The sequence below is a fragment of the Pan paniscus genome, chromosome 22 (genome assembly GCF_029289425.2).
Source record: "Pan paniscus chromosome 22, NHGRI_mPanPan1-v2.0_pri, whole genome shotgun sequence".
NCBI classification, from domain to species: Eukaryota; Metazoa; Chordata; class Mammalia; order Primates; family Hominidae; genus Pan; species Pan paniscus.
The window spans coordinates 41,574,399-41,599,616 of record NC_073271.2 but is presented as its reverse complement, the minus strand read 5'-3'; the positions used below and the strand labels follow the sequence as shown (position 1 = coordinate 41,599,616).

The 25,218-nt window shown below is 56.5% G+C and overlaps 2 protein-coding genes across 21 annotated transcripts in view; one reads left to right on the top strand and one right to left on the bottom strand.

Moving 5' to 3' along the window:
• SLC19A1 (solute carrier family 19 member 1) overlaps positions 1-7,970 on the top strand; it is a 47,035-nt gene extending 39,065 nt beyond the window's left edge. For all 11 annotated transcript variants that reach the window (XM_014343171.4, XM_024926983.4, XM_034947952.3 and 8 more), the window contains one exon: positions 6,554-7,970. In XM_014343171.4, the coding sequence (XP_014198657.2) occupies positions 6,554-7,036 (483 nt within the window). In that variant the 3' untranslated portion in view covers positions 7,037-7,970. The remainder of the gene's footprint in view (positions 1-6,553) is intronic.
• A 1,147-nt stretch (positions 7,971-9,117) lies between these two features.
• COL18A1 (collagen type XVIII alpha 1 chain) overlaps positions 9,118-25,218 on the bottom strand; it is a 115,540-nt gene continuing 99,439 nt past the window's right edge. For 8 of the 10 annotated variants that reach the window (XM_034947947.3, XM_034947951.3, XM_063601266.1 and 5 more), the window contains 10 exons: positions 20,731-20,774; positions 20,238-20,369; positions 19,410-19,563; positions 19,248-19,330; positions 18,713-18,844; positions 15,602-15,634; positions 13,319-13,564; positions 12,660-12,857; positions 11,690-11,805; positions 9,118-10,677 (listed from right to left, as the gene is read on the bottom strand). In XM_034947947.3, the coding sequence (XP_034803838.3) occupies positions 10,467-10,677; positions 11,690-11,805; positions 12,660-12,857; positions 13,319-13,564; positions 15,602-15,634; positions 18,713-18,844; positions 19,248-19,330; positions 19,410-19,563; positions 20,238-20,369; positions 20,731-20,774 (1,349 nt within the window). In that variant the 3' untranslated portion in view covers positions 9,118-10,466. The remainder of the gene's footprint in view (positions 10,678-11,689; positions 11,806-12,659; positions 12,858-13,318; positions 13,565-15,601; positions 15,635-18,712; positions 18,845-19,247; positions 19,331-19,409; positions 19,564-20,237; positions 20,370-20,730; positions 20,775-25,218) is intronic. The other 2 variants (XM_063601265.1, XM_034947942.3) reach the window with 1 other exon arrangement.

The following is a 25,218-nucleotide window of genomic DNA, read 5'->3' as shown; positions in this document are numbered from 1 at the left end:
TTTTCACTCAACATTGTTCTCTGAACATTCATCCATGTTGTTACTGTGGCTGTGGCTGATTCCTTCTTGCTGCTGAGTGGTGTTCCAGGGTGTAGGTACAGCACACTTTATTTATTCACTGTTGAAAGACTTGTTTCCAGTGTGAGGTATTACCAATAAAGCTGCTACGGACATTCTTTTATAGGTTTTTGTGTGAATATAGGTTTTCCTTTCCCTGGGACACACGCCCAGAAGTGCAAGTGCTGGGTCACCAGGTAGTTGCCTGTTTCTTTCCAGGAAAGAAGCAGGGAAGCAGCCCACTTTCCATAGCAGTCGTACCGTTTTATATCACCACCAGCAGACTTTGAGAGATCCAGTCACAGCGTCTTCGGTATGCCGTGTTGCCACTAGTTTTTATTTTGGCCGTTGTGATAGGCGTAGTGATATTTCATTGTGGTTTTAATTTGCATTTCCCTGGGGGATAATGTTGTTTTAATTTGCATTTCCCTGGTGGATAATGATGTTGAACATCTTTTTATGTCCTTATTTTCCATTTGCAAAATCTTCACATCTTCTGCCCATTTTCTCATTGGATTGTTCATTTTTATACTCTTGAGTTTTAAGCATGGTTTGTGTATTCCAGATATTAGTCCTTTGTTGGATATATACAGTTTGCAGTTTTTTTTTTCAACTCTGTAGCTGGTTGTTTCATCTACTTAACGTGGTCTTTTACAGAACAAGTGTTTTTTAACTCCCATGAGGTCTGATTTAACAGTTTTTCCTTTTATGGAAACTCTTTGCCTAGCCCTAAATTCAGAAGATTTTCCTCAAATTTCTTTTTTAAAGTTTCGTGTTTTTACATTTAAGTCTCTGACCAGCTTTGAGTTAATTTTTGTATAAGATGTGAAGTTTAGGTTGAGGTCACTTTTTTTTGGCCTGTGTGTATCCATTTATTCCAGCATCATTTGTTGAAAAGACTTAGCTCTCCCCATTGAATTACTTTTGCACCTTTGTCAAAAGTTGGGCATATTTATGTGAGTCTGTTTCTGGGTTTTTTATCCTGTTCCATTGAACTATGTGTTTACTCTTGTACCAATATCACACTGTCTTGGTTATGAAGCTTTATAGCTAGTTTTGAAATTGGATAGACTGATTCCTCCAACTTCTTTTTATTCAAAATTGTTTTGACTATTATAGTTTCTTTGCCTTTCCATATACATTTTAGAGTAATTTTGTCTATATCTACAAGAATTCTTGCTCAGATTTTGTTAGGAATTGCAATTAAGCCAGTGTATCAATTTTGGGAGAATTGACATGTTTACTGTGTTGTTTTCCAATCCCTGAACATGGTATGTCTTTCCATTTATTTAGATCTTTGATTTCTTTCAGCATTTTGTAGTTTTCAGCATATGAGTACTATACATGTTTTTAGTCTATGCTTTTTCTTAAGTAAATCAAACCATATTTTGAAATTTGTTATCTGCATTAGTCTGTTTGGGCTGCCATAGCAAAATATCACAAACTGGGTGACAAACAACAGAAATATATTCTCTCACAGTTCCGGAGGCTTGAAGTCTGAGATTAAGGTGTTGGCAGGTTGGTTTCTCCTGATGCCTCTCTTCTTGGCTTGCAGTTGGCATCTTCTCCCTTTGTCTTCATATGGTCTTTTTTTTCTGTGTATGGTCCTCCCTGGTATCTTTTTTTCGTTTGTTTGTTTGTTTGTTTTTGAGATGGAGTTTCGCTCTTGTTGCCCAGGCTGGAGTGCAATGGCGCAATCTCGGCTCACCGCAACCTACTCCTCCTGGGTTCAAGCAATTCTCCTGCCTCAGCCTCCCAAGTAGCTGGGATTACAGGCATGTGCCACCATGCCTGGCTAATTTCATGTTTTTAGTAGGGATGGGGTTTCTCCATGTTGGCCAGGCTAGTCTTGAACTCTGGACCTCAGGTGATCCGCCTGCCTCAGCCTCCCAAAGTGCTGGGGTTACAGGCGTGAGCCACCACGCCCGGCTAGTGTCTGTCTTCTTATAAGGACATCCAGTCAGGTTGGAGTAAGATGCCATCCTTGTGACCTCATTTAACTGTAATTACCTTTTGAAAGGCCCTGTCTTCAAATGCAGTGACATTGTGGGTTAGGGCTTCAACATATGAATTGGGTGATGGGTTCACAATTCATTCCATAACAGTGTATACATGTTCGTTGCTAGTGTATAGAAATGTAGTTGATATATTTGTGTGTTTATCTTGTATACTGCAATTTTGCTGAGATTACTTATTTGTTGTAGGAGGCTTTTCCGTTTTTTGGTCTTTGTTTTTTAAATTCCTTGAGATTTTCTATGTAGATAATTATGTCATCTGCAAATATTTCTTCCTTTCTGATCTGTATATCTTTTATTTCTTTTTCTTGACTTAGTGCACTGGCTGGAACTTTATTAATTCCTTCTTTCTGCTTGCTTTAGATTTATTTTGCTCTTCTTTTTTCTAGGTTCTTGAGGTGAGATATTGATTTGAGACTTTTCCTCTTTTCTAATTTATGCATCTAATGCTATAAATTTCCCCACTCAGTACTGCTTTAGTTGCATCCCACAAATCTTAATAGGCTGTGTTTTCATTTTCATTCATTTCAGTGTGTTTTTTGATGCATCATTATTTCAAAGTTTGTTGTTTAATTTCCAAGTGTTTTGAGATTTTCCTGTTATCTTTCTGTTATTAATTTCTTTTTTGATTCTGTTGTGATTGGAAAACACATTATTATTTCAGTCCTTATAAATTTGTTAAGATTTGTCTTATGACCCAGAATATTATGTTTTGATATACTGTGGACACTTTGAAAGAATGTATATTCTGCTTTTGGGTGGAGTGTTCTGTAAATGCTGATCAGATCCTGTTGGCTGATGGTATTGATTTCCTCTCAGTTCTTGTGGATTTTCTGTCTAGTTTTATTATTGAGAGGGGGTATTGAAGTCTCCTAAGTATAATTGTGGATCTGTTTCTCCTTTCAGTTCTGTCGTGTGTTTGCTTCACATATTGGCAGCTCTTTTGTTTGTTGCATACACGTTAGGGATTGAAATTTGTTTTGGTGGACTGACCCTCTTGTCAATTGTGTAATAGTGGGATTATATAATGTCCTTCTCTGTCTCTGCTGTCCCTGGTCTTTTTTTTTATTTTAATTTTTTTTTAATTTTTTTTTTGCTCGGAAGTTTATTTTACCTGACGTTAATATAGCCACCCCTGCTTTCCTTTGATTAATGTTCGCATGATACATCTTTTTCCATCGTTTTACTTTCAACCTTCCTATCTTGGTATATTTGAAGTGAGTTTCTTGTAGACAGCACGTAGTTGAGTCATGTTTTTAAATCTACTTTGCCAATCTCTGTCTTACAGTTGGTGTATTTAGATCATTCATATTTAATGTGATAATTTGTATATTAGGGCCTAAGTCTGCCATTTCGTTTTTAATTTTTCATTTATTCTCTGTTTTTAGTTTCTGTTTACATTTTTTGCAGCTTCCAGTGGGTTACTTGTACATCCTTTAGAATTTTGTTTGGTTTATCTATTGTGTTTTTGAATGTATTAGTATAGCTTTTTTGGTTGCTTTATGTATTACATTAATACATAAAGTTTGAGTGAAGTATAAAAACGTTGCCTTCCTTTATGTCACTATCATCTCCCGCTTACAGTACAATTATCTTAAATATTTTCTCTATATACCTTTAGTGCTACATAAGAAAATATTGTAATTTTTGCATTAATCATCAAACATATTTTAGGAAACTAAAGAAGGAAAGTCTGTTTTATTTACCCATAATGTTGCCTACTGTGGTATTTCCTCTTTCCTGTTACTTCAAGATTCTTTCCTTCTTTAGTAATTTCCTTTCTCTTTAGAGAACTTGTTTTTTGTTTGTTTTTTGCCATTATTTTAGATAGATCTGCTGGTTACAAATTTCTTCTCTTAGTTTTTCTTCATCTGAGAGTGTCTTGATTGCTCTTTTATTCTCAAAGGATGTTTTCACTGGATATAGGATGTTGGGTAGACAGTGTTCTTTTTTTTTTAGCCTGTGAGAAATGTGGTGCCCCTTCCTCATAGCTTTCAGGATTTTTGATGAGCAATTACTGTTATTCAAATTGCTTGCCTGTAAAGTGTCATTTTTCTCTGGCCACTTCCAAGATTTTTTCTTTATTTTTATCGTTAGCTTATAGAAGTTTGAATATGGTATGTGTTGGTGTGATTTTCTTTGGGTTTTCTATTTGGGGTTTGCTCAGCTTCATGAATCTGCAGTGTACATCTCACCAAATTTGGGAAGTTTTCAACCATTATTTCCTGAAATGCTTTTTGAACCCCACTCCTTTTCTCCTCTTTTTCTAGAACCCCCATGTCACAAATGTTAGATCATGTTGTGTAGTCCCACAAGGAATGAGGCTTTGTTCATTTTTTTTCAGTCTATTTTTTCTTTTGTTCAGGTTGGATAATTTCTATTGTTCTACCTCCAGTTCATTGATCATTTCTCTGCCTCTTCTATTTTGTTGTTGAGATGATTCATTAAGTTTTTAAATTCTGATTATTGTACATTTCAGTTCTAAATTTTTTTTATTTCTCCTATTTCTTTGCTGAGACTGTGTTTTTTCATTTGTTTCCAGCATGTTTGTTATTGTTCACTGAAGCATTTTTATGGTGGCTGCTTTAAGATCTTTCTTGGCGAATTCTACTGTCTGTGTTGTCTTAGTGTTGGTGTCTATTAATTGTTTTTCAGTTTGAGATCTTTGTGGTTTAGTGTGCCAAGGGATTTTTTAGTGAGATGCAAGCATTTTGGGTATGATGTAATTTCAGCATCCTGTTGTGGCTGACGCAACTCCTGCAGGTCAAGCGGGGTGTGCACCTCGCTACAGGCAGGTGGGGTGGAAGTCCAGGCTCTCACTCAGCCTTTGTGACACCTGAGGGAGGGTGGGTGGCTGGGTGGGGGCTCCTTCTTGTTGCCAGGCAAGGATGGGAGTCCAGCTCCCCTCGTGGCCCCCTTGATGCCCCTGGGGTTGGGACATTCTCATTATTGCTGGGTGGGTGAAAGTCTGGACTCCCGCTTGACCTCCTCTGACACCCCCCAGCATGGAGGGGGACAGGCACGCTCTTACTACTGGGTGAGGATAAGAGGCCAGGCTCCCCATATGGTCTCTGCTGACTCCGTGAGGCTTCGGGGGTGACTAGGCTCCCCACCTGGTCTCCACTGACTCCATGAGGCTTTGGGGGTAACATCTTAGGCTTCCCTGTGGTCTCTGCTGACTCCTTGGGGGTGAGGGTGGGTGTCTTTACCAACCAGTGGGAGTGAAAGCTCTAGTCTCCACTGGTGTTGTCTGACACCACCCCGCAGGGGACTCGGGGGTCCTTGTTACAGGCTGGCGAGGGTGGGGGGTCCTTGCTGACATGGTGGGTGGAGCCGAGGTCTGGTGTCTGGGGGGAGCAGGGCGATTCCTGTCGAAAGGTCTTTCCTCATGTTGGGCTGACCCTTCCCTGGGTCTTAGGCCAGAGAGAGCTGCTTCCATGGGCTCTTTTTTCTGCATCTGTTGTCTTTTCCAGCCTGCTGCCTTCTTCAGTTTCAAAATATCTGAGGTGAAAAGAAAAGCCCCCAGGGAGCTCTGCGTGGCACAGTCTGTCCTTGCGTGGCACAGCTCCCCAGACCCCGAGGGCCTGGTCAGTCTGTCCTCCTCGCTCCTGCTTTCAGAGTCTTCCCAGGTGTTTATCTCAGTGTCTTGGGTAGGAGAAGAACAGGGAGAAGCGTGTCAGCCCCATCTTCCTCAGTTTGCTTTAAAAACAGCTGTCCTGGAAGGGTGCCGGTGCCGATGGGCTGCAGGGATTCTGGCCTGCGGATGTGGAGCTGGGGCCTTAGGTGTCTTGGGCGGGACTCACTGAGCTCTGCCCACGGATGTCCTGAGGGCACTGCAGCCTCCTGAACCCTCTGCACCTCCGGGAATGATCAGGTCCCTCCCTGGTGTCCCAGGGACATCTCCAGTCCCTCCTGCCCCTGGCAGCTGCGAGAATCAGGAGAGATGTGGCCACCGCTGGTGCCACTCCTTCTGGTCATCGTAGCACAGCTTCCGCTGCCGAGATGGAGACGGGCTCCATGTGCAGGCTGCTGGGGGTTGCTCTGGGCGCGAAGCCCTGGGGATCAGCTCCTGGTCACCTGCTGTGGCTCTCCTCACCCTGCTCTGCCAGGCGAGACGTTCTGGCCCTCATGGGCGCCCTTCCGCTGTCTCAGCACCATGGGGGGGCAGCAAGCACCACCAAGCAGGGGACTCGGGAGCAGACACCGCAGGCCACACAGAAGCAGGCCACCTGCCAGGTTCCGAGGGGTTCTTGGGAAATGGTGGGAACCCCCCTTCAGGCCTGTGCCAGGCGGTGGAGGTCAGGGGGGCTGTGGTGAGCACTGTGGCACCTGCTCCCGGGGCTGGCCTCTGACCGCTGTGCAGTGTTCAGGGTCAGCCTCTGAGCTGGAGGAGGGTGAGCCTGGGAGCAGGCGTCGGGGTGTAGGGTGCCAGTGTCCCAGCCAGGCCCTCCCCACCCGCCTCACCCGGCCTCTCTTTCCAGTTCCAGTTATACTCCGTGTACTTCCTGATCCTGTCCGTCATCTACTTCTTGGGGGCCATGCTAGATGGCCTGCGGCACTGCCAGCGGGGCCACCACCCACGGCAGCCCCCGGCCCAGGGCCTGAGGAGTGCCGCGGAGGAGAAGGCAGCACAGGCACTGAGCGTGCAGGACAAGGGCCTCGGAGGCCTGCAGCCAGCCCAGAGCCCGCCGCTTTCCCCAGAAGACAGCCTGGGGGCTGTGGGGCCAGCCTCCCTGGAGCAGAGACAGAGCGACCCATACCTGGCCCCGGCCCCGGCCCCGCAGGCAGCCGAATTCCTGAGCCCAGTGACAACCCCTTCCCCCTGCACTCTGTGCTCCGCCCAAGCCTCAGGCCCTGAGGCTGCAGATGAGACTTGTCCCCAGCTGGCTGTCCATCCTCCTGGTGTCAGCAAGCTGGGTTTGCAGTGTCTTCCAAGCGACGGTGTTCAGAATGTGAACCAGTGACTCTCGGGCGCCCCTGTGGTAACTTTGCAGGTGGCCCTCGGTGCATCCCCATGACCCCTGCCTCGAGGGCCGCCTGCCTTAGCAATGGGGGCCTCCGCTTATCCTGCTAGCAGGCCCCCTAGGATTCCCTCTGCCCTGTGCCGCACTCTGGCGGTGGCCACAGCGTGCTGGCGACACTCAGGGCAGCTGCCTGGCCATGCTGTCCCTGCGCTGTGCCCCGCGGGCTTTGGTTGCTGGAAGAGGTGGGTGGTGGGCTTCTGCGTCCACCAGGCCTCACTGGCTCATGCCCCTTGGGGGGCTTGAGACAAATCCTTTCTGCCCCCCAGGGCTAGTGAAGTGGCCTTAGATACCAGCTCAGGGGACACTGGCCCCACAGGAGTTGTGAGCCCTCTAGGACAGGGTGGGAGCCGGGACCCTCAGGTGTAGCTGAGCTGTGACATTGCTGGTGATCCTTGGTGCTCTTGCTTTTTTGAAAGATGCTTTTTTTAACTGACATAGAATGAAGAACTGCATGTGGCTTCTCTGTCTCTGTGGAAAAGCCATCTCAGGTTGGCGGCAGACACATTGTCATCAGAGGGGAGCAGCGGCTCTGGTCCTCGGAGCTGGTTCCTCTCTCCCACCCTAAGGGCAGCCCTCCATGGTCCTGTCTGTCCTTCTGAAGTGTGTCCATCCTGACCTGCGGGTCCTCAGCTGCTCCCACACTTGTGCCAGCCCGGAGAGGACTGGTCCCGGTCACCGCGGACATGCTGGCCTTGGTATGTGCCAGGCTTGCCTGGGCTGGGCAGCCTTGGGGGGGCTGCAGGTGGTGGGCGCTGGGGAAGTACGTCCCAGCGGCCTCAGGGTCTGAGGAGCGCTAGTGCCTTGCCCACAGGTGCGGGACCATCTGATGTGATGTGAATACTCTCCCCACATACATTAAACACACTTAAGTGAGTGTGCGCAGGGCTTCTGATTCAGGGCCGGCCTGGCCTGGGGGTTGAGGGTCAGCAGTCAGTGAGGAGGCCAGGAGAGGCGTCCCAGCCTTCTCCCGCCTCCAGCCCACGCGGGGCCTTGGTGCCCATGAGCTGAGCACCCCCACAACCCTAGTCAACGGCCCTATCCTGTGGGGCCTCTGCCACATGTCAGCGGCCCCAGGTGAATGGCTGGCTGCTCAGCAGCTCAGCACGGAGAGCTGGGAAGAGAATCTCTGGCTGGGGAGGGGCTGCTGGACCCAGGGGTCTCCCGAGGTGGCTCAGGGGAGCAGGCATCTTGGGGTACCCTGGGTTGAGGCAGAGGCTGCACGTGGAAGATGGCCCGAGTCAGTGGATGGTGCCAGTCAGACAGGGCCGTGGTCCCAGGTGCATCCAGGGGCTCTGTCATGGCCACCCTGGGGACCCTGCTGGGAGGGGTCTGCACCAGCCATTTCCTGGGCTCGTAGATCTAGCAGAATGTGATGGGTGGAGGTGGGCTGGGCCTGTGCCATGGGCTAGAGCGTCACTGGGGAGGCCCACACCGCCATCGGAATCCTCCTCCCAGCGCCTCCCCCACCTGAGGGCCTGCTCCCTCCGCAGCCTGCTCACTGCACCCACCACCTGCCTGCCTCTGAGTCCTGCACTCACCCAGCCACCAGGACAGGGATGGCTGTCAGGATGTAGTGTTGCTGGGAGCAAGTCAGGTCCTGCTGTGAGGAGAGACCTAAGAGTGTTGGTGTGTGTCCACACACCCGTGCATGCCTGTGTATCTGTGCACACTATGGATGCTCCTGCACACCTGTGTATAACTGCACGCCTGTGTATGCTGATGCACACCTGCGTCTAACTGTGCACACCTGTGTATGCCCAGGCACACCCGTGTATAACTGCACACCCATGTATGCCCAGGCACACCCGTGTATAACTGTGCACACCTTTGTATGCCCAGGCACACCCGTGTACAACTGCATGCCTGTGTATGGCCATGCATGCATACCCCATGTAACCGTGCGTGCCTGTGCACACTCGGAATCTGCCAGTGGGGCAGTCCAGGGATAAAAGACTCCTGAGAACTCCTTTTGGAGAATTGTGTCCTTCCTGTGACAGTGAAGGCTGCTTGCAAACCAAGAGTCAGTGTAAAAGGTCACTTTTATTTGCCTGTCTGAATTGGCTTCACATCACACACAATTACAGAACCAGCCCCACCGGTTTCGTCGCAGTCCTGAGGCAGGTGCGTGTTGGCCGTGCTGTGGTCAGCCTGGCGCTGCCCTGAGTCCACTTGTCCCTCCACAGAACGAATGACTCTGGGGTTGATGTTGCCGGATCTCAGGGGTGGCTGTGACTGACAGAGGACCTTGTCGCACCTCGTGGCTGCTTTGTTCACCCGCAGGGTGGCCTGTGGGCACCCCGGGGTTCCCCTTCAGTCCCAAGGAGGGCAAGGATATGGGTTTCCTAGGAGACAGCCAATGACTGCCCTGCATCTGGAGCCAGCCTGTCCATGGGCAGTGCACAGATGACAGCCCTCCCTCACTGCCCTGTGTGCTGGCTACCGCATGTCCTGTGCCAGCCTCAGCCTCTTTGATGTGGCCTTGTTCCATCCTGGCACTCAGCTGGACAAGTGCTGGCTGAGCCACGTCCCAGCCAGGGGCATGAGATGGGGGCCCTGGATGGGAGGCTGCCAGACCCCAACTCATGGGTCCCTTGAATCTCCCAGCTTGGACTCGGCCAGGGTGGCGCTGTCTGCTTTGGATGTATCTCATGGCTCATTTGGGAGGCCAGCCCCAGGCTGCTGTGCTTGGTGTTGGAGGACAGGCCAGAGCTGGGGGTCACACTGCGCCTCTGAGCTTGGGAACCTGCTTCAGCCTGGGGTTGCTGTGGAGAATGGCCCAGAGCTGAGCAGAAGGGGCTCCCCCTAGCCCCAGGGACCTGAGCCTCCCTCCCATCTACCGCAGGGCGAGCACACACCCTGGAGGAGCCCAGATGGCCTTGTGCTGAGTGTGGCCTCAGCTCCCATTGCCTCACGGGGCCTGTCTGCTAACAAACAGGTCTGGCTTTTGTGCACAGAACGGTGCTGCTAGGTGGGAGATGAACTCAGCACCTGCCGGGGCGAGCACGGCTTCCCAAAGCAGGAAATCCTGGAGAAATCGAGCCGTGGTCTGATCAGGCCAAGAGGTTGCACAGGGCATGATACCGTACCCTGCCTGACCCAGGCCGCATGACCCAGGCCGCACCAGCTGGGCTCACAGGTCAGGGGAGAGTTGGGGCAGGTGAATGTCAGTATCAGGCTTCTGTTTTAAACTTTTAAAAAAATACACTCTTTGGCTTCCTTTTATTTCTTGAGGATTACATGAAACGTGAACTATACAGGAAAGTATGGCAGCCAGGTCCTGGGGCCAGGGGCTGGCCGGCCGCTCCCTGCCCACGGTGGGGGCTTCCTCCGAGCCGCCCGTCCTCTCCGGCCATCCGCATCCAGGCGGCGGCTACTTGGAGGCAGTCATGAAGCTGTTCTCAATGCAGAGCACGATGTAGGCGTGATGGCAGCTCACGGCGCTCTGCCCCAGGAGCCTGCCCCCCAGCAGCGAGGAGGCCTGGCCCGTGGCCGAGGGAGCCTCCGTCCGCCACGTCTCACAGTAGCTCTCGGTCAGCCTGCGCCCGTTGGGGTCCGAGCCGTGCCACACGCTCTTCTGGGGCCTGTAAGACGCGCCGGGCCGTCAGTCAAACCCAGACCTGCTCTGCTTAGGGCAGAGGCCGCTCCCCGGACAGGAAAGGTGGAGGCAGGAGGCCAGCCCTGGGGTTACCAGGGGGCGGCAGAGGCTCCCACAACCTGGAGAACCACATGGCCTCCCTGCTGGCTGCCTGTGGAGGGGGCTGCATCTCCCAGACGGCCCCCCAATGCTGCTTCTGCCAGACACACCCACGGCAGAGGGGAGAGGGGCCAGGGCTTGGCCTGGCTGGGTGAACCTGGCCCTCATGCCTGCTGAGCAGAGGCTTCCTGTGGCTGCCTCGCTAGGAACCAGCTCCGCCTCCCGGGCTCCTGGCTTCAGGCCTTCCCTGGGGCCCAGCCCCGCCCACAGCACTCCTGTCAGAGACCCTTGGCAGGTGCATCTCCGTTACAGCAGATGGCCAGGCGCTGCTGGGGACACGCTGTGTGGCACCCCGAGACACCCCTAAATGCATGAGTGTTGGAAGAATCGGGGTACTCACGTGGGGAGACACCCCTAAACACATGAGTGTTGGAAGAATCGCGGCACTCACGTGGGGAGGGCACAGCGACATTTGGGACCAAGCGTTCTTCTAGATACCCTGGAAATTTCTGTCAACATTTTAAGGGCACACATGCTCGGACTCCGTGTTGCCCTTTGAGGACTTTATTCTCGGTGAATAAACTCGCTGCGCTGCTTCCATGGCTGACTACAGGCTTGGTGACATCCGGGAGACGTGGAGTCTATCCGCCATGAGCAGAGGGCCGGGGGCACCTTCGGGGCCTTCTTACAACTACCTGGCTCTCAAACGCATTGCTGATGATGACTTCTCAGAGCAGTTCTCATTTTTCTCAATGCTCTTTTGGATTTTGTAATTTTAAAGTAATGAGCATGTATAAGATTTGTCCAAAAACTCGGGGGGAAACTGCGGATAGGAGCCCGCCCGCCCGCCTTCCCTGGCTGGGGCTCTCAGAGCTGCTCACACGGCACTGGGAACCTACCAGGTGGGGTGCCTCAGGACGTCCTTGCCGTCAAAGGAGAAGATGCGTGCCCCGGGCTTCAGCGGACCTTCAGAGCCTGAGAACAGAGCCTCCCAGCTGGGAAACAGCAGCTCGTCCTGGAAGAGAAACCGTGTGTGTATGTGTGTGTGGTGTGGATGTGGGGGGGGGTGTGGGGGTGTGGATTGTCGGGTGTGGGTATGTGGGTGTGGATGTGTGGGGGGGTGTGTTGTGTGGGGGGTGTTTGGGGGTGTATGTGTGTGTGGGGGGGTGTTGTGGGTGTGTGTGTGGTTTTTTGGGGGGTGGGGTTCTGCAGCCCCTGGGCATGTCCCGCCAGGGAACAAGCGCGGGGGAGCCAGGCCTGGCCAGGCAGCCTCTGCAGACCCCAAGAGGCCTTGGCTAAGGCAGGGGACCCTGTCCCCTAACGCCAGGCTGTGAGGGTGGGGAGTGCCAGGCCGCAGCCGCCCGCTCCCAGCCCTGGGTCTCTGACCCCTCTGCTGTTGGTTCTGGGGAATGTGGGTGCTCCCCGGGGCACCCAGAAGCCACAGCCCAGTGCACGAAAAGGGGCCACAGAATAAAGCCACATGGGTGCTGTGGCAGAGGGGCCACCAGCCCGGGTGGCACTAGAGGCCCAAAGGACGGTTCCTGATTCCAGGCTTGTATGTGAGGCCTATCACCTGTGTGGACACTCGGTCCAGCAGCATGGGACCCTCTGAGGGGCACTGCCGGGGGAGCGGGGTCGGGGGCCACGGGGGGGCCTCATGGGATGCCCTGAGGGAGGTGGCAGTGCCCAGGGATGCAGAGGCCTGGCCTGAGCCTGGAGGGGTGTGACCCACCCAGAGCCAGCCTAGGCGCCAGTGTCTGTGCCATGGTGGCCTCCAGAGGCCCTAGAGGGGAGCTTCCCGCTGGGAGTTCACCCCAGAGGTCAAGTGGGGGCCGAGGAGCCCGCGCCCTCAGGACTGGACTGACCCACCTTGAGGTTGACGATGGGCACAGCTGTGCGGTCGGCACGGCGCACGATGCTGTACAGGTCCTGCAGGCGCGAGGACAGGAAGGCGCGGAAGGTGCCCGCCAGCCCCACGGCCCGCGCCTGCTGGAAGCACTGGAAGTCGGCCCCGCGGATGCCCCGCATGCTGCCTGACAGGGGGCTGTTGAGCGCAACCAGGTGGAGCTGCAGGGAGAGGGGCGCGTCACGGGCTGTGTCCCACGCTGCCCCCTGCACCCAGGCCCCGGGCGCACCACCCCGGCCCCGCACCTGTGTGGACAGGCACGGCCAAGGGGGGCTGAGCGGGAAGCGCGCAAGTGACACACTGAGGGGCCCAGGCAGCAGCCCCCATACGCTGCCAGGTCAGAGCAGCCCTGGGCCACGTGGGTGCCCCCAGCTGCCTCTGTAGGCGGAGGTACGCCGGTTCCTCAAGGGTGTGACAGGGGCTGGACTTTCATGACCACTGCTTGGCCACCAGAGGGCAAGTCCCAGGCCCAGCCAAGCCGCCCCGAGTGGTCCTGAGCCGCCAGACCCCCACCCATGGCCGAAGCCTGGGACCCCCAGCAGCTCTGCAGGGGCTGGGCCCTCTTCCGCTGCCGAGAGCCGAGGGGCTAGATGGAGGCGAGCCCACTTTGGGGGGCACTCACCACCGGCTGGAAGTCGCGGTGGGTGTGGGCGGGTGGGCTTGTGGGTCGCGCCGGCCGCAGGTGCACGTAGGAGCTGTGGTGCGGGGCTCCGGGGTAGGGCTGGGGCTCGGGCAGGCGAGGGGGGCTGGCCAGGATGTCATCTGCCCGCCAGGGCCGCGCGGTGGGGTGGGGGTGCTCCCGCCGCGGGTAGGGGTTGCTGTCGTGCAGCTGCACCACGGGGGGCTGCAAGGCGGCCACTTCGTTGTCCTGCAGGTGGGAGACGCGGGGCCTGTCGGCGGGGGGACCCTCCGGGTGCCCCTCCTCCATCTGTGTCCTCCTCTGGGCTGGGTGAGAGGGGCTGGGCTCTGAGCTGGCAAGCAGGGAGCTGCGCCCCCGACTCTGGGGCTGCCCTGGGGGTGTGGGCAGCAGCAAGGGTGGGGAGTCCTGCCTGCTGTGGCGCCGGATCGCGGGTCACCTCTGCTCAGGCCCCACAGACCCAGCCGTGCTCAGAAGCCGCGGCCCTCACTCACCACGTGCCCTGACCTGCCCTCTCCTTTGCCGCGGCTCCAATTCAGGGCCCCTGACCTCAACACGGCGACCTTCGACCTTCTAATCTCCCAGGGCCTTTCTCTGTCTCCCTCAGAGGTGACCTCCACCCTAGAAATCCCAGCCCCCAGGCCTGCACCCCAGTCTGGATGCCCCTATTGATTCTGCACCTTTCCTCACAGCCCTCAGCCCCTCCTGACCCAGCTGCCATTGCCATCCACCTGCACCCTGTCCACATGGCTGTCCCCACTGTCTGCTCCACAGGGCCAGGCTGTGTGTTACCCAGGGCAATATCCATGGCCACCCGGCACACAGGAGGGGCCATGACTATTGACTGGCTGAATGAAAGAATGAATCAGCAAATGAGTGAGAGCAGACTGGGCTGAACCCTGTGAGGAGACAGGCCGCTGTGGAGCCCCTGACACTGCTACACATCAGGCCTCACTCCTGAGCCAATTAAGGAATCATGACCTCTACTCAAGGAGGGGCCGACAGCAGCTGGACGCAACACTTAGGAAAACGAAAATATTTCTACCCACCCATCCACTCACCCACCTGTCCACCATCCAGCCACCCATCCATCCACTCACCCACTTACCCACCATCCATCCACCCACCCATCCACTCACCCACCTGTCCACCATCCATCCACCCACCCATCCACTCACCCACCTGTCCACCATCCAGCCACCCATCCACTCACCCACTTACCCACCATCCATCTACCCACCGTCCATCCACCCACCCATCCACTCACCCACCTGTCCACCATCCAGCCACCCATCCACTCACCCACTTACCCACCATCCATCCACCCATTCACCTATCCACCATCCAATCTGCCCATCTATCCACTCACCTACCTGTCCATCATCCATCCACCCACCCATACACTCACCCACTTGTCCGTCATCCATCTGCCTGTCTATCCACTCACCTGTCCACCATCCATCTGCCCATCCACTCACCCACTTGTCCACCATCCATCTGCCCATCTATCCACTCACCCACCTGTCCAGCAGCCACCCATCCATCTACCTCCCCATCCACCTCCCCATCTACCTACCCATCCACTCACCCACCTGTCCACCATCCACTCACCCATTCATACACTCACCCACCTGTCCATCATCCATCCATCTCCCCAGCTACCTACCTATCCACTCACCCACCTGTCCATCCACCCACCCACCCGTCTGACCACCATCCATCTACTCACCCACCTGTCCACCATCTACTCATCCAACCACCTCCCCATCTACCTACGTATCCACTCACCCACCTGTCCATCCACCCATCCATCCATCCACCTCCGTATCCACTCACCCACCTGTCCATCCACCCATCCATCCATCCACCTCCCCATTGATTCACCCACCCAGTCACCCACCACTCTAGAGATATCCATTCTTGTGTCTGGCACTTTGGGTGAGGGAAGGCAAAGACACAAGATGTGGATTTTGGCCCCAAGGATTTTGACCTTGAGGAGGGCAATGAGCGGCAGACACAACTGGGAAAGTTGAGGGATGAGAGGGGCTCCCTCGTGAGGCCAGCAGCTGAGACGGAGGTAGTGGGGGGCCAGCACTGAGACGGAGGTAGTGGGGTGTCCTGCACCAGTTTCTGCAGCAGGGGCTGATGGTGAGCCACATGTTCAGCTCCAGGACTCCAAAGGACCACGTGTTGTTCCTCAAACGGGACAGCACATACCCCCTCATGTCCTGACCACCCACCAGTCTCAACAGAAAAAACGCTCCTTACCGTCCCTCGTGGGAGTGGTGTCCGGGCCTCCAGCTGGAAGAAAGCAGCAGGGTCACCCAGGACCTGCGGCTGGGCCTGAGCCAGGGTGCCCTCCCTGCCCAGCACCCGCCTCTCCCGCCCCAGCACCTGGCCCTCCCAGCCCACAGGAGGGTGCCCTCCCTGCCCAGCACCTGCCCCTCCAAGCCTGTGCCAGGGTACGCTCCCTGCCCAACACCCAGCCCTCCCAGTCCACAGCAGGTGCCCACCCGGCCCTGCCAGCCCACAGGAGGGTGCCCTCCCTGCCCAGCACCCGCCTCTCCCTCCCCAGCACCCGGCCCTGCCAGCCCACAGGAGGGTGCCCTCCCTGCCCAGCACCCGCCTCTCCAGCCCCAGCACCTGGCCCTCCCAGCCCACAGGAGGGTGCCCTCCCTGCCCAGCACCTGCCCCTCCAAGCCTGTGCTAGGGTACGCTCCCTGCCCAGCACCCGGCCCTCCCAGTCCACAGCAGGGTGCCCTCCCTGCCCAGCACCTGGCCCTGCCAGCCCACAGCAGGGTGCCCTCCCTGCCCAGCACACACCTGTCCCTCCCCAGCACCTGGCCCTCCCAGTCCACAGCAGGGTGCCCTCCCTGCCCAGCACCCAGCCCTCCCAGCACGCGTTTGCTAGGATGCCATCCACTGCCTCCTCCTGTCAGGACCAAAGCCCCTGAAAGTTAGGATGGGGCTGCATCCGGGTGCCTATGAGCACACCTGGCACACAGTGGGCACCAGCTCAGCAGCTGCTATGAGACTGGCAGCCTCTCCCTGGCCAGATGAAGGGACTGGAGTGGGATTCACTGTCTGGGGTGCTGCAGGGGCTGGCCAGGCCCAGGAGGGGGCCGGTGGCGAGAGGGAGGGAGTGCTAGAGGGAAGGTGGGAGGGCTCTAGAAGGAAGGTGGGAGGGCTCCAATAGGAGGGTGGGAGGGCTCAGAGGGAAGGTGGGAGGGCTCCAGAGGGAAGGTGGGAGGGCTCCAGAGGGAAGGTGGGCGTGCTAGAGGGAAGGTGGGAGGGCTCCAGAAGGAAGGTGGGAGGGCTCCAGAAGGAAGGTGGGCATGCTAGAGGGAAGGTGGGAGGGCTCTAGAGGGAAGGTGGGAGGGCTCAGAGGGAAGGTGGGAGGGCTCCAGAAGGAAGGTGGGCGTGCTAGAGGGAAGGTGGGAGGGCTCCAGAAGGAAGGTGGGAGGGCTCCAGAGGGAAGGTGGGAGGGCTCTAGAAGGAAGGTGGGAGGGCTCCCGAGGGAAGGTGGGAGGGCTTCCCGAGGGAAGGTGGGAGGGCTCCAGAGGGAAGGTGGGAGGGCTCCAGAGGGAAGGTGGGAGGGCTCCAGAGGGAAGGTGGGAGGGCTCAGAGGGAAGGTGGGAGGGCTCCAGAGGGAAGGTGGGCGTGCTAGAGGGAAGGTGGGAGGGCTCCAGAGGGAAGGTGGGAGGGCTCCCAAGGGAAGGTGGGAGGGCTCCAGGGGGAAGGTGGGAGGGCTCCAGAGGGAAGGTGGGAGGGCTCCAGAGGGAAGGTGGGAGGGCTCCAGAGGGAAGGTGGGAGGGCTCCAGAGGGAAGGTGGGAGGGCTCCAGAGGGAAGGTGGGAGGGCTCTCGAGGGAAGGTGGGAGGGCTCAGAGGGAAGGTGGGAGGGCTCCAGAGGGAAGGTGGGAGGGCTCCAGAGGGAAGGTGGGAGGGCTCCAGAGGGAAGGTGGGTGTGCTAGAGGGAAGGTGGGAGGGCTCCAGAGGGAAGGTGGGAGGGCTCTAGAGGGAAGGTGGGAGGGCTCAGAGGGAAGGTGGGAGGGCTCCAGAGGGAAGGTGGGAGGGCTCCAGAGGGAAGGTGGGAGGGCTCCAGAGGGAAGGTGGGAGGGCTCCAGAAGGAAGGTGGGAGGGCTCCAGAGGGAAGGTGGGAGGGCTCTCGAGGGAAGGTGGGAGGGGTCAGAGGGAAGGTGGGAGGGCTCCAGAGGGAAGGTGGGAGGGCTCTCGAGGGAAGGTGGGAGGGGTCAGAGGGAAGGTGGGAGGGCTCCAGAAGGAAGGTGGGAGGGCTCCAGAGGGAAGGTGGGAGGGCTCTCGAGGGAAGGTGGGAGGGGTCAGAGGGAAGGTGGGAGGGCTCCAGAGGGAAGGTGGGAGGGCTCTCGAGGGAAGGTGGGAGGGCTCCAGAAGGAAGGTGGGCGTGCTAGAGGGAAGGTGGGAGGGCTCTAGAGGGAAGGTGGGAGGGCTCAGAGGGAAGGTGGGAGGGCTCCAGAAGGAAGGTGGGCGTGCTAGAGGGAAGGTGGGAGGGCTCCAGAAGGAAGGTGGGCGTGCTAGAGGGAAGGTGGGAGGGCTCCAGAAGGAAGGTGGGAGGGCTCCAGAGGGAAGGTGGGTGTGTTAGAAGGAAGGTGGGAGGGCTCCAGGAGTCAGGGCTGTGTCAGTGTGCAGTGTTCTGCCATGGAGGCTCCCACGGACGTCACAGGCCGTTTCAGCGGCATGGGGCTTCTACCAGTCCTCACCTTTGCCACACGAAGGTAAACCTTCCCGGGGCCCTGCAAGCATGGCTGCGCCCACCTGGATCAGAGCGGCCACTCCTGCCACCCAGACCATTTTGGGAAAGCAGGAAAGGGGCTGGCCTGTCCTGGAAGGGGCAATCCCAGGTGTGTCTGAGGAGCCAGGCTGGTGAGCAAGGCCCATGCTAAGCGGAGAGGATGCATTTCATCCCACCTTGGTGTTTATAATGCGGGGTGCAGAGCCACGGGACAGCCTGCACCCCAGCCGGGGCCGTGCTGTGGACGTCACGTGGCCCTGGAGGGCCTGAGCCCCCCTGCCGCCTCGTCCCGTCAGGCGCCTTGTCTTATTCTCGGGTGTGTGAGGTGACGTTTATCTTTGTAAACGTTCACTGTGACACGGCCCACCCGGAGCCCCTCACACGCCATGTGTTCATCCGCTTTCAGAAGCTTGAGCTCACTTTTCTCTAAACCCAAAACTGCTCACAAAAGCATTTTACTAAACTTTACGAAAAGTTTGAAAGTTTAAGAAGCGCTGGCTGCCACCTGCCCCCATCCCTGTCCGGGGCCTGAGCCTCTCGCCTTCCTTAAGCCCCAGGAGGCGCCTTCAGCCCTTCCACGGGTCCAGAACCCGTCACACAGAGCGCTCACCTGGACCTTCCGGAACCCGTTGCGCACGCGGACGTAGAGCTCCTCCTGCTCGGCCACGAAGATGAGCCAGCCCTCGGGAACCTCGTGCACCTGGCCCAGCATGGCCTGGCGCGTAGCCCAGAGCCTCACCTGCTGAGACCAAATGCAGAGGTGTGGGGCTTGGCGGGGAGGGCAGGGGGCAGGGGCAGAAGGAAGGAATGCCCGTTTCAGGGTGCTGGGCAGGGGCCGCAGGGCTTTGGACAGGTGTGGACTGAGGCGGCTGCCCCCATGAGCACCATGGGGACCCCTGCCTGCCTCCAGCTCCTCAGCCTCTGTGGACAGTATACGGGCCCTGGGCACTTCCCGGCTGGTGGTTGTCCTCCTGGGTCCACCTGATTCCCCCATGGCCTGGCCCCACTTCCACCCTGGAAACCGCATCTTGGCCTCCTGTATATCTCCCTGTGGGGTCCATGGGATAGTGTCTCTGAGGGGCAGGGGCTGCAGAACCAGCCAGGGCACGGGACGCAGGTGCCCAGCCGGCTGCCCAGATACTTACCCCTGAGGAGGCGCCCATGGTTCCAGTGGTTCCAGGGGGCCCAGGGGGCCCAGGGGGGCCCGGAGGGCCGGGAACACTGATAGCTGCAGGAGAGAAACCAAGGTGGGAACACGAAGCCACACGAGGCGGCCTCTGCCCGGGGCCCACTCCCCACTGACTTACTCTGCCTGTGAGGGCCGGGAAATGAAGGGGGCCCTGGGGGGCCGGGGGGGCCTGGGGGGCCGGGAGGGCCCTGGCGCCCCTCGTAGCCGATGCCGGGGGGTCCCTGAGGTCCAGGTGGGCCGGGCTGGCCCCGGATGCTCTCTCCCTTGGGACCCTACGGACGGCGACAAGAGATGCTTCCTGGTTACCTCGTGCCCTGGACTGGGGGCGGGCAAGCTTGTGGGGCTGGGGCTGCCCAGGGCTGGGGGCGGGGCTGGGGCTGCCCCAGGCTGGGGCTGCCTGGGAATGGGGGCGGGCAAGCTTGTGGGGCTGGGGCTGCAGCTGCCAAGACCCCCTTGGCGAGCGCAGCCTCTGAGTCACCGGTCCCCTCCCTGCCCATGCCATAGCCTGAGAAACCCCCACACCATCACCCCTTCTTCCCTGGGGGTGCGATCCCGGGGGAGAGACCAGCAGAGACCAGAGACCTGACAACAGTGTGGGCCCCCAGGCAGTAGCTGGGGCCCGTGGCTCTCTGGAGTCTTCCAGGACTGATGGGCCTAAACCCTGATCTGACCTGACCCGGCCCAGGAGCAGAGGTGGATGCACGTGGCCCCAGCAGGAGGTCAGGCCATGGAACGCTGCAGGGGGATGCGGGGTGTCCGGGGTCAGTGCACCCACACCCATGCGGCCTGCTGCGTCCCCACACGGGGACAGGGACATGTCGGGGCTGCTGAGCTTGCAGGGGCAGCTCCGGCCTTGGCGGGTGTCGAAGGCCGGGCTGGACCTGCCCTCGGCTCCTGCACCCAGACCCCTGGGACATGGGCTCTGCCTGCACAGGCTGGGACTTACTGGAATCCCGGGGTAGCCACGTGGGCCTGGGGGGCCGGGGGGGCCTGGCAGGCTGGAGCTGAAGAAACCGCCGCCCCCGGGCTCCCCCCTTTCGCCTTTCTGTCCTGCATCACCTCGGTCTCCCTTCTCCCCCTGTGGACGGAAACACTTGTTACACGGGAGCCCTGAACCCCTACAAGCCACAGGTGGCCTCCCATCCCCCCGAGCCAGGGCTGGGCAGTCAGAAGCTTCCGGAGCCCAGGCCTGGGAGCTGCTGGCTGCATAGAATAGGGCTCGACTCCCCACCTCCCACTGCATCAGCCGAGTCCCCCAAAAACTGAGCCGGGGACAGGAACGTCCTGAGGGACGCCCTCGACACCCTCTGGAGCCAGCGCCCCTCGCAGGGCTGAACAGGAAGGGGGCTTGGGCCGGATGGGGTGAGGAATTGGGAGCAGCCACCCAGCGGGATGTACAGGACCTTGGGGGCCCCCAACCCCACAGGGAGATCACTCACCTTCATTTCAGCCTCCAACTGAAGAAAGTCAAACGGAAACTGCCCTGCAAGAGAGAGACAGGCGGGGTCTCGCTGAGGTGGCGTCTGACAGCGCCGGGTTCCCTCTGCAGCCCCCAGCACTGGTGGGTTTGCCTGAGGCCCTTCTAGCCATTTCGCGGTAGAGATCGCGTATTTCATTAGGTTCTTCCTAGTTAACCGATACTTTCTGATGTTTTTGTTAATGGTGCCTTTTTATTTTTTATTTTTATTTTTTAATTTTTTAAATTTATTATTATTATACTTTAAGTTTTAGGGTACATGTGCACATTGTGCAGGTTAGTTACATATGTATACATGTGCCATGCTGGTGTGCTGCACCCACTAACTCGTCATCTAGCATTAGGTGTATCTCCCAATGCTATCCCTCCCCCCTCCCCCCTCCCCACCACAGTCCCCAGAGTGTGATGTTCCCCTTCCTGTGTCCATGTGATCTCATTGTTCAGTTCCCACCTATGAGTGAGAATATGCGGTGTTTGGTTTTTTGTTCTTGCAATAGTTTACTGAGAATGATGATTTCCAATTTCATCCATGTCCCTACAAAGGACATGAACTCATCATTTTTTATGGCTGCGTAGTATTCCATGGTGTATGTGTGCCACAAACAACCCCATCAAAAAGTGGGCAAAGGACATGAACAGACACTTCTCAAAAGAAGACATTTATGCAGCCAAAAAACACATGAAAAAATGCTCATCATCACTGGCCATCAGAGAAATGCAAATCAAAACCACAATGAGATACCATCTCACACCAGTTAGAATGGCGATCGTTAAAAAGTAAGGAAACAACAGGTGCTGGAGAGGATGTAGAGAAATAGGAACACTTTTACACTGTTGGTGGGACTGTAAACTAGTTCAACCATTGTGGAAGTCAGTGTGGCGATTCCTCAGGGATCTAGAACTAGAAATACCATTTGACCCAGCCATCCCATTACTGGGTATATACCCAAAGGACTATAAATCATGCTGCTAGAAAGACACATGCACACGTATGTTTATTGCGACATTATTCACAATGGTGCCTTTTTAAAACTTCATTTTTAATTGCTTAGGACTCGGTGGTGGTTTTTCTAGACTGCCCTTCCATCTGGTGACCTCAGTACATTGACTTACTCATCCTGAGAGTTCACCTGCAGATCCACTTGCGGGGCTTACGTGGGAGACGTGCTGAGAAAAGAGCAACGCGCTTCCTTCCTCCCAGCGTCCTGCCCTTCCCATCTCTCCTCTGCCTCCTCCCAGGGTGGGCAGGCAGCTGTGTCTTGGCCCTGACTTGAGGGTCCCTCCACCCCCTCCAAGGGTGAAGCTGTGGCAGTTCCAGGTGGCTCCTTCCAGACCACGGAGGAGCCCTTTGCTGAAATCCCTGCTTGTTGCTGCTTCTCTCCTTTTCATCAGTCCCGGCAGATGTGCAAGAATGTTGTTAGCCTTTGCAAAGAATTAACTTTGGATTTTTGGACTTTCTTGATCCTTGCTATTTTTATATATAAAACATACGCAATTTCTCTTCACTCATTTTTGATGTTTAATACTTCTTCCCATCTATTTTCATCAAATAACTGTTTGTTGTTCTTTAAATGCTGTTTGTTCTTTAACATCTTAGGCTGATGTGTAGAAACAGGTACTACTTAAAGCTGTAATTTTGTCAACGGAGATGACAAAACCCCTTCTCCTTCCAGGTGGGACCTTAGGTGGCCCTGGGCAAACCTTCTCCTGTGACTGTTCCCCTGAAACCGTGACCGGGGTGGGGACCACCTCACCCCTGGAGGCATGCCCTGTAACCCAGAAGCTTTGGAGCACGTGGCTCCACACCCCCAGGACCCCCCATCCCACAGGAGCCGTCCCTGGGGTTGGAGGTCACTGCTGCTGTCAGGACCCGTGCTCCCTCTCGGGCTGGGCCCTGCTCCAGGTCCTTCTGCAGAGGTAGGTGACCGGCTGCGGAGGCCCCTGAGGGTCCTTCTGCAGAGGGAGGTGACCGGCTGTGGAGCCCCTGGGGGTCCTTCTGCAGAGGGAGGTGACCGGCTGCGGAGGCCCGAGGGTCCTTCTGCAGAGGGAGGTGACTGGCTTTGGAGCCCCTGAGGGTCCTTCTGCAGAGGGAGGTGACCGGCTGTGGAGCCCCTGGGGGTCCTTCTGCAGAGGGAGGTGACTGGCTGTGGAGGCCCCTGAGGGTCCTTCTGCACAGGGAGGTGACCGGCTGTGGAGGCCCCACTGCCTGAGAGACCGGGGATCGTGCAGGGCAAGGCCCCTGCGGCTGCAGTGTGAGGGCTGAGGATGCCCTGGACGCACCTAAGCTCCAGGGGTTTCTGACTTCCACCTGCTTCTCCTGGATTCCTGAGCCGCGTGGAAGGCCACTGCCCTGTGGGCACTTCCCACTTGCTTCTACTGCACTCGTGGGGTCACAGTTCCTGGAAGCCAGGCCTGCTTTCAGCCCAGCCTGGGCCCCTCTGGGGCAGACCCCGGTCCCGATGCTGGGGACGCGGCCTGGAGACCTTCGCAGGTGACGCCTGTCAGACCTGCTGTTCAGATCTCCCTGGGCTGAAAGTCCCCCTATAATGATTGATTTGTTTTTCTTTTTCACTTTGCCAATTTTTCACTTGTCGTATCTTGAGGCTATCTCATTAGACGCACAGAAATGTAGAATTACTCAATTTCTCTGGTAGACTTGCTCCGTTGTCTCAATGAACATTTATTTTTGACCATGTTTCTTACTCCAGGATATACTTTGCGCACACACACACACACACACACACCAAACCACACCCCCACACTACACACCCAACACACACACACCAAACCACACCCCCACACTACACACCCAACACACACACACCAAACCACACCCCCACACTACATACCCAACACACCAAACCATACCCCCACACTACACACCCAGCACCCCCATAGCCACACTCCACACACACCCACCACACACCCACATACACACACTCCACACACCCCCACCCCCTCACACACTACACACCCAACACCCACATACGCACACTCCACACCCCTCACACCCCCACTACACACCCACATATACACTCCACACACCCCACTACACACCCAACACCCACATATGCACACTCCACACACCCCCTCACACCTCCACACTACACACCCAACACACACACTCCACACACCCCACTACACACCCAACACCCACATATGCACACTCCACATACCCCCTCACACCTCCACACTACACACCCAACACACTCCACACACCCCCTCACACCTCCACACTACACACCCACATATACACTCCACACACCCCACTACACACCCAACACCCACATATGCACACTCCACACACCCCCTCACACCTCCACACTACACACCCAACACACACTCCACACACCCCACTACACACCCAACACCCACATATGCACACTCCACACACCCCCTCACACCTCCACACTACACACCCAACCCAGCCACATACACACTCCACACACACCCACACTATACACCCCCACACTACACACCCACATGTGCACACTCCACACTCCACCCACGCCCCCACACTGCACACACTCAGCACACCCACATACACACACTCCACACACACCCAAACCCACACCAGCCTCTAGGTGCCTCGACCTCTCCAGCCCTCACGTTCGGCGAGCGTCTCTTGTAAGCAGCACATGGTTTAGCCATATCCCATTGACAATGTCTGTCCTTCAACGGATGTATCTACCCTCGTCATACTTACAGCACCTGTAGATGTATCGGGACCTAAATCTACTGTTTATTCCCTAGTTTCTATTCATCCCACCTGTTCTGCATTCCTTTTTCTCTCATGTTTTGCCTTCTTTTGGATCTACTCTGTGTGTTTTAAACGTCCTGTGTGTGTGCCGTCCTGCCTGCCCTCCTGTCTCTCCACCAGTGTTAGCTCTGCATTCCTCTCCAACCTCACCGTCCAATATAGTGAGAACTACCACCACTCCCCAGGGCGCGGAGACCACGGGAACCTCTAATTGCACTGATGCTGGGACACCGTGCTGTGCAGCCTGTGCCGGTTCCTGCGGGAGCCTCTGACCCCACTGTTCCTGGGATGCCATGCGGGGCAGCCCACGCGGGTTCCCACGGGAGCCTCTGACCCCACTGTTCCTGGGATGCCATGCGGGGCAGCCCACGCGGGTTCCCGCGGGAGCCTCTGACCCCACTGTTCCTGGGATGCCATGCGGGGCAGCCCATGCGGGTTCCCACGGGAGCCTCTGACCCCACTGTTCCTGGGATGCCATGCAGGGCAGCCCACGCGGGTTCCCACGGGAGCCTCTGACCCCACTGTTCCTGGGATGCCATGCGGGGCAGCCCACGCGGGTTCCCATGGGAGCCTCTGACCTCACCGTTCCTGGGATGCCATGCGGGGCAGCCCACGCGGGTTCCCGAGGGAGCCTCTGACCCCACCGTTCCTGGGATGCCATGCGGGGCAGCCCACGCGGGTTCCCATGGG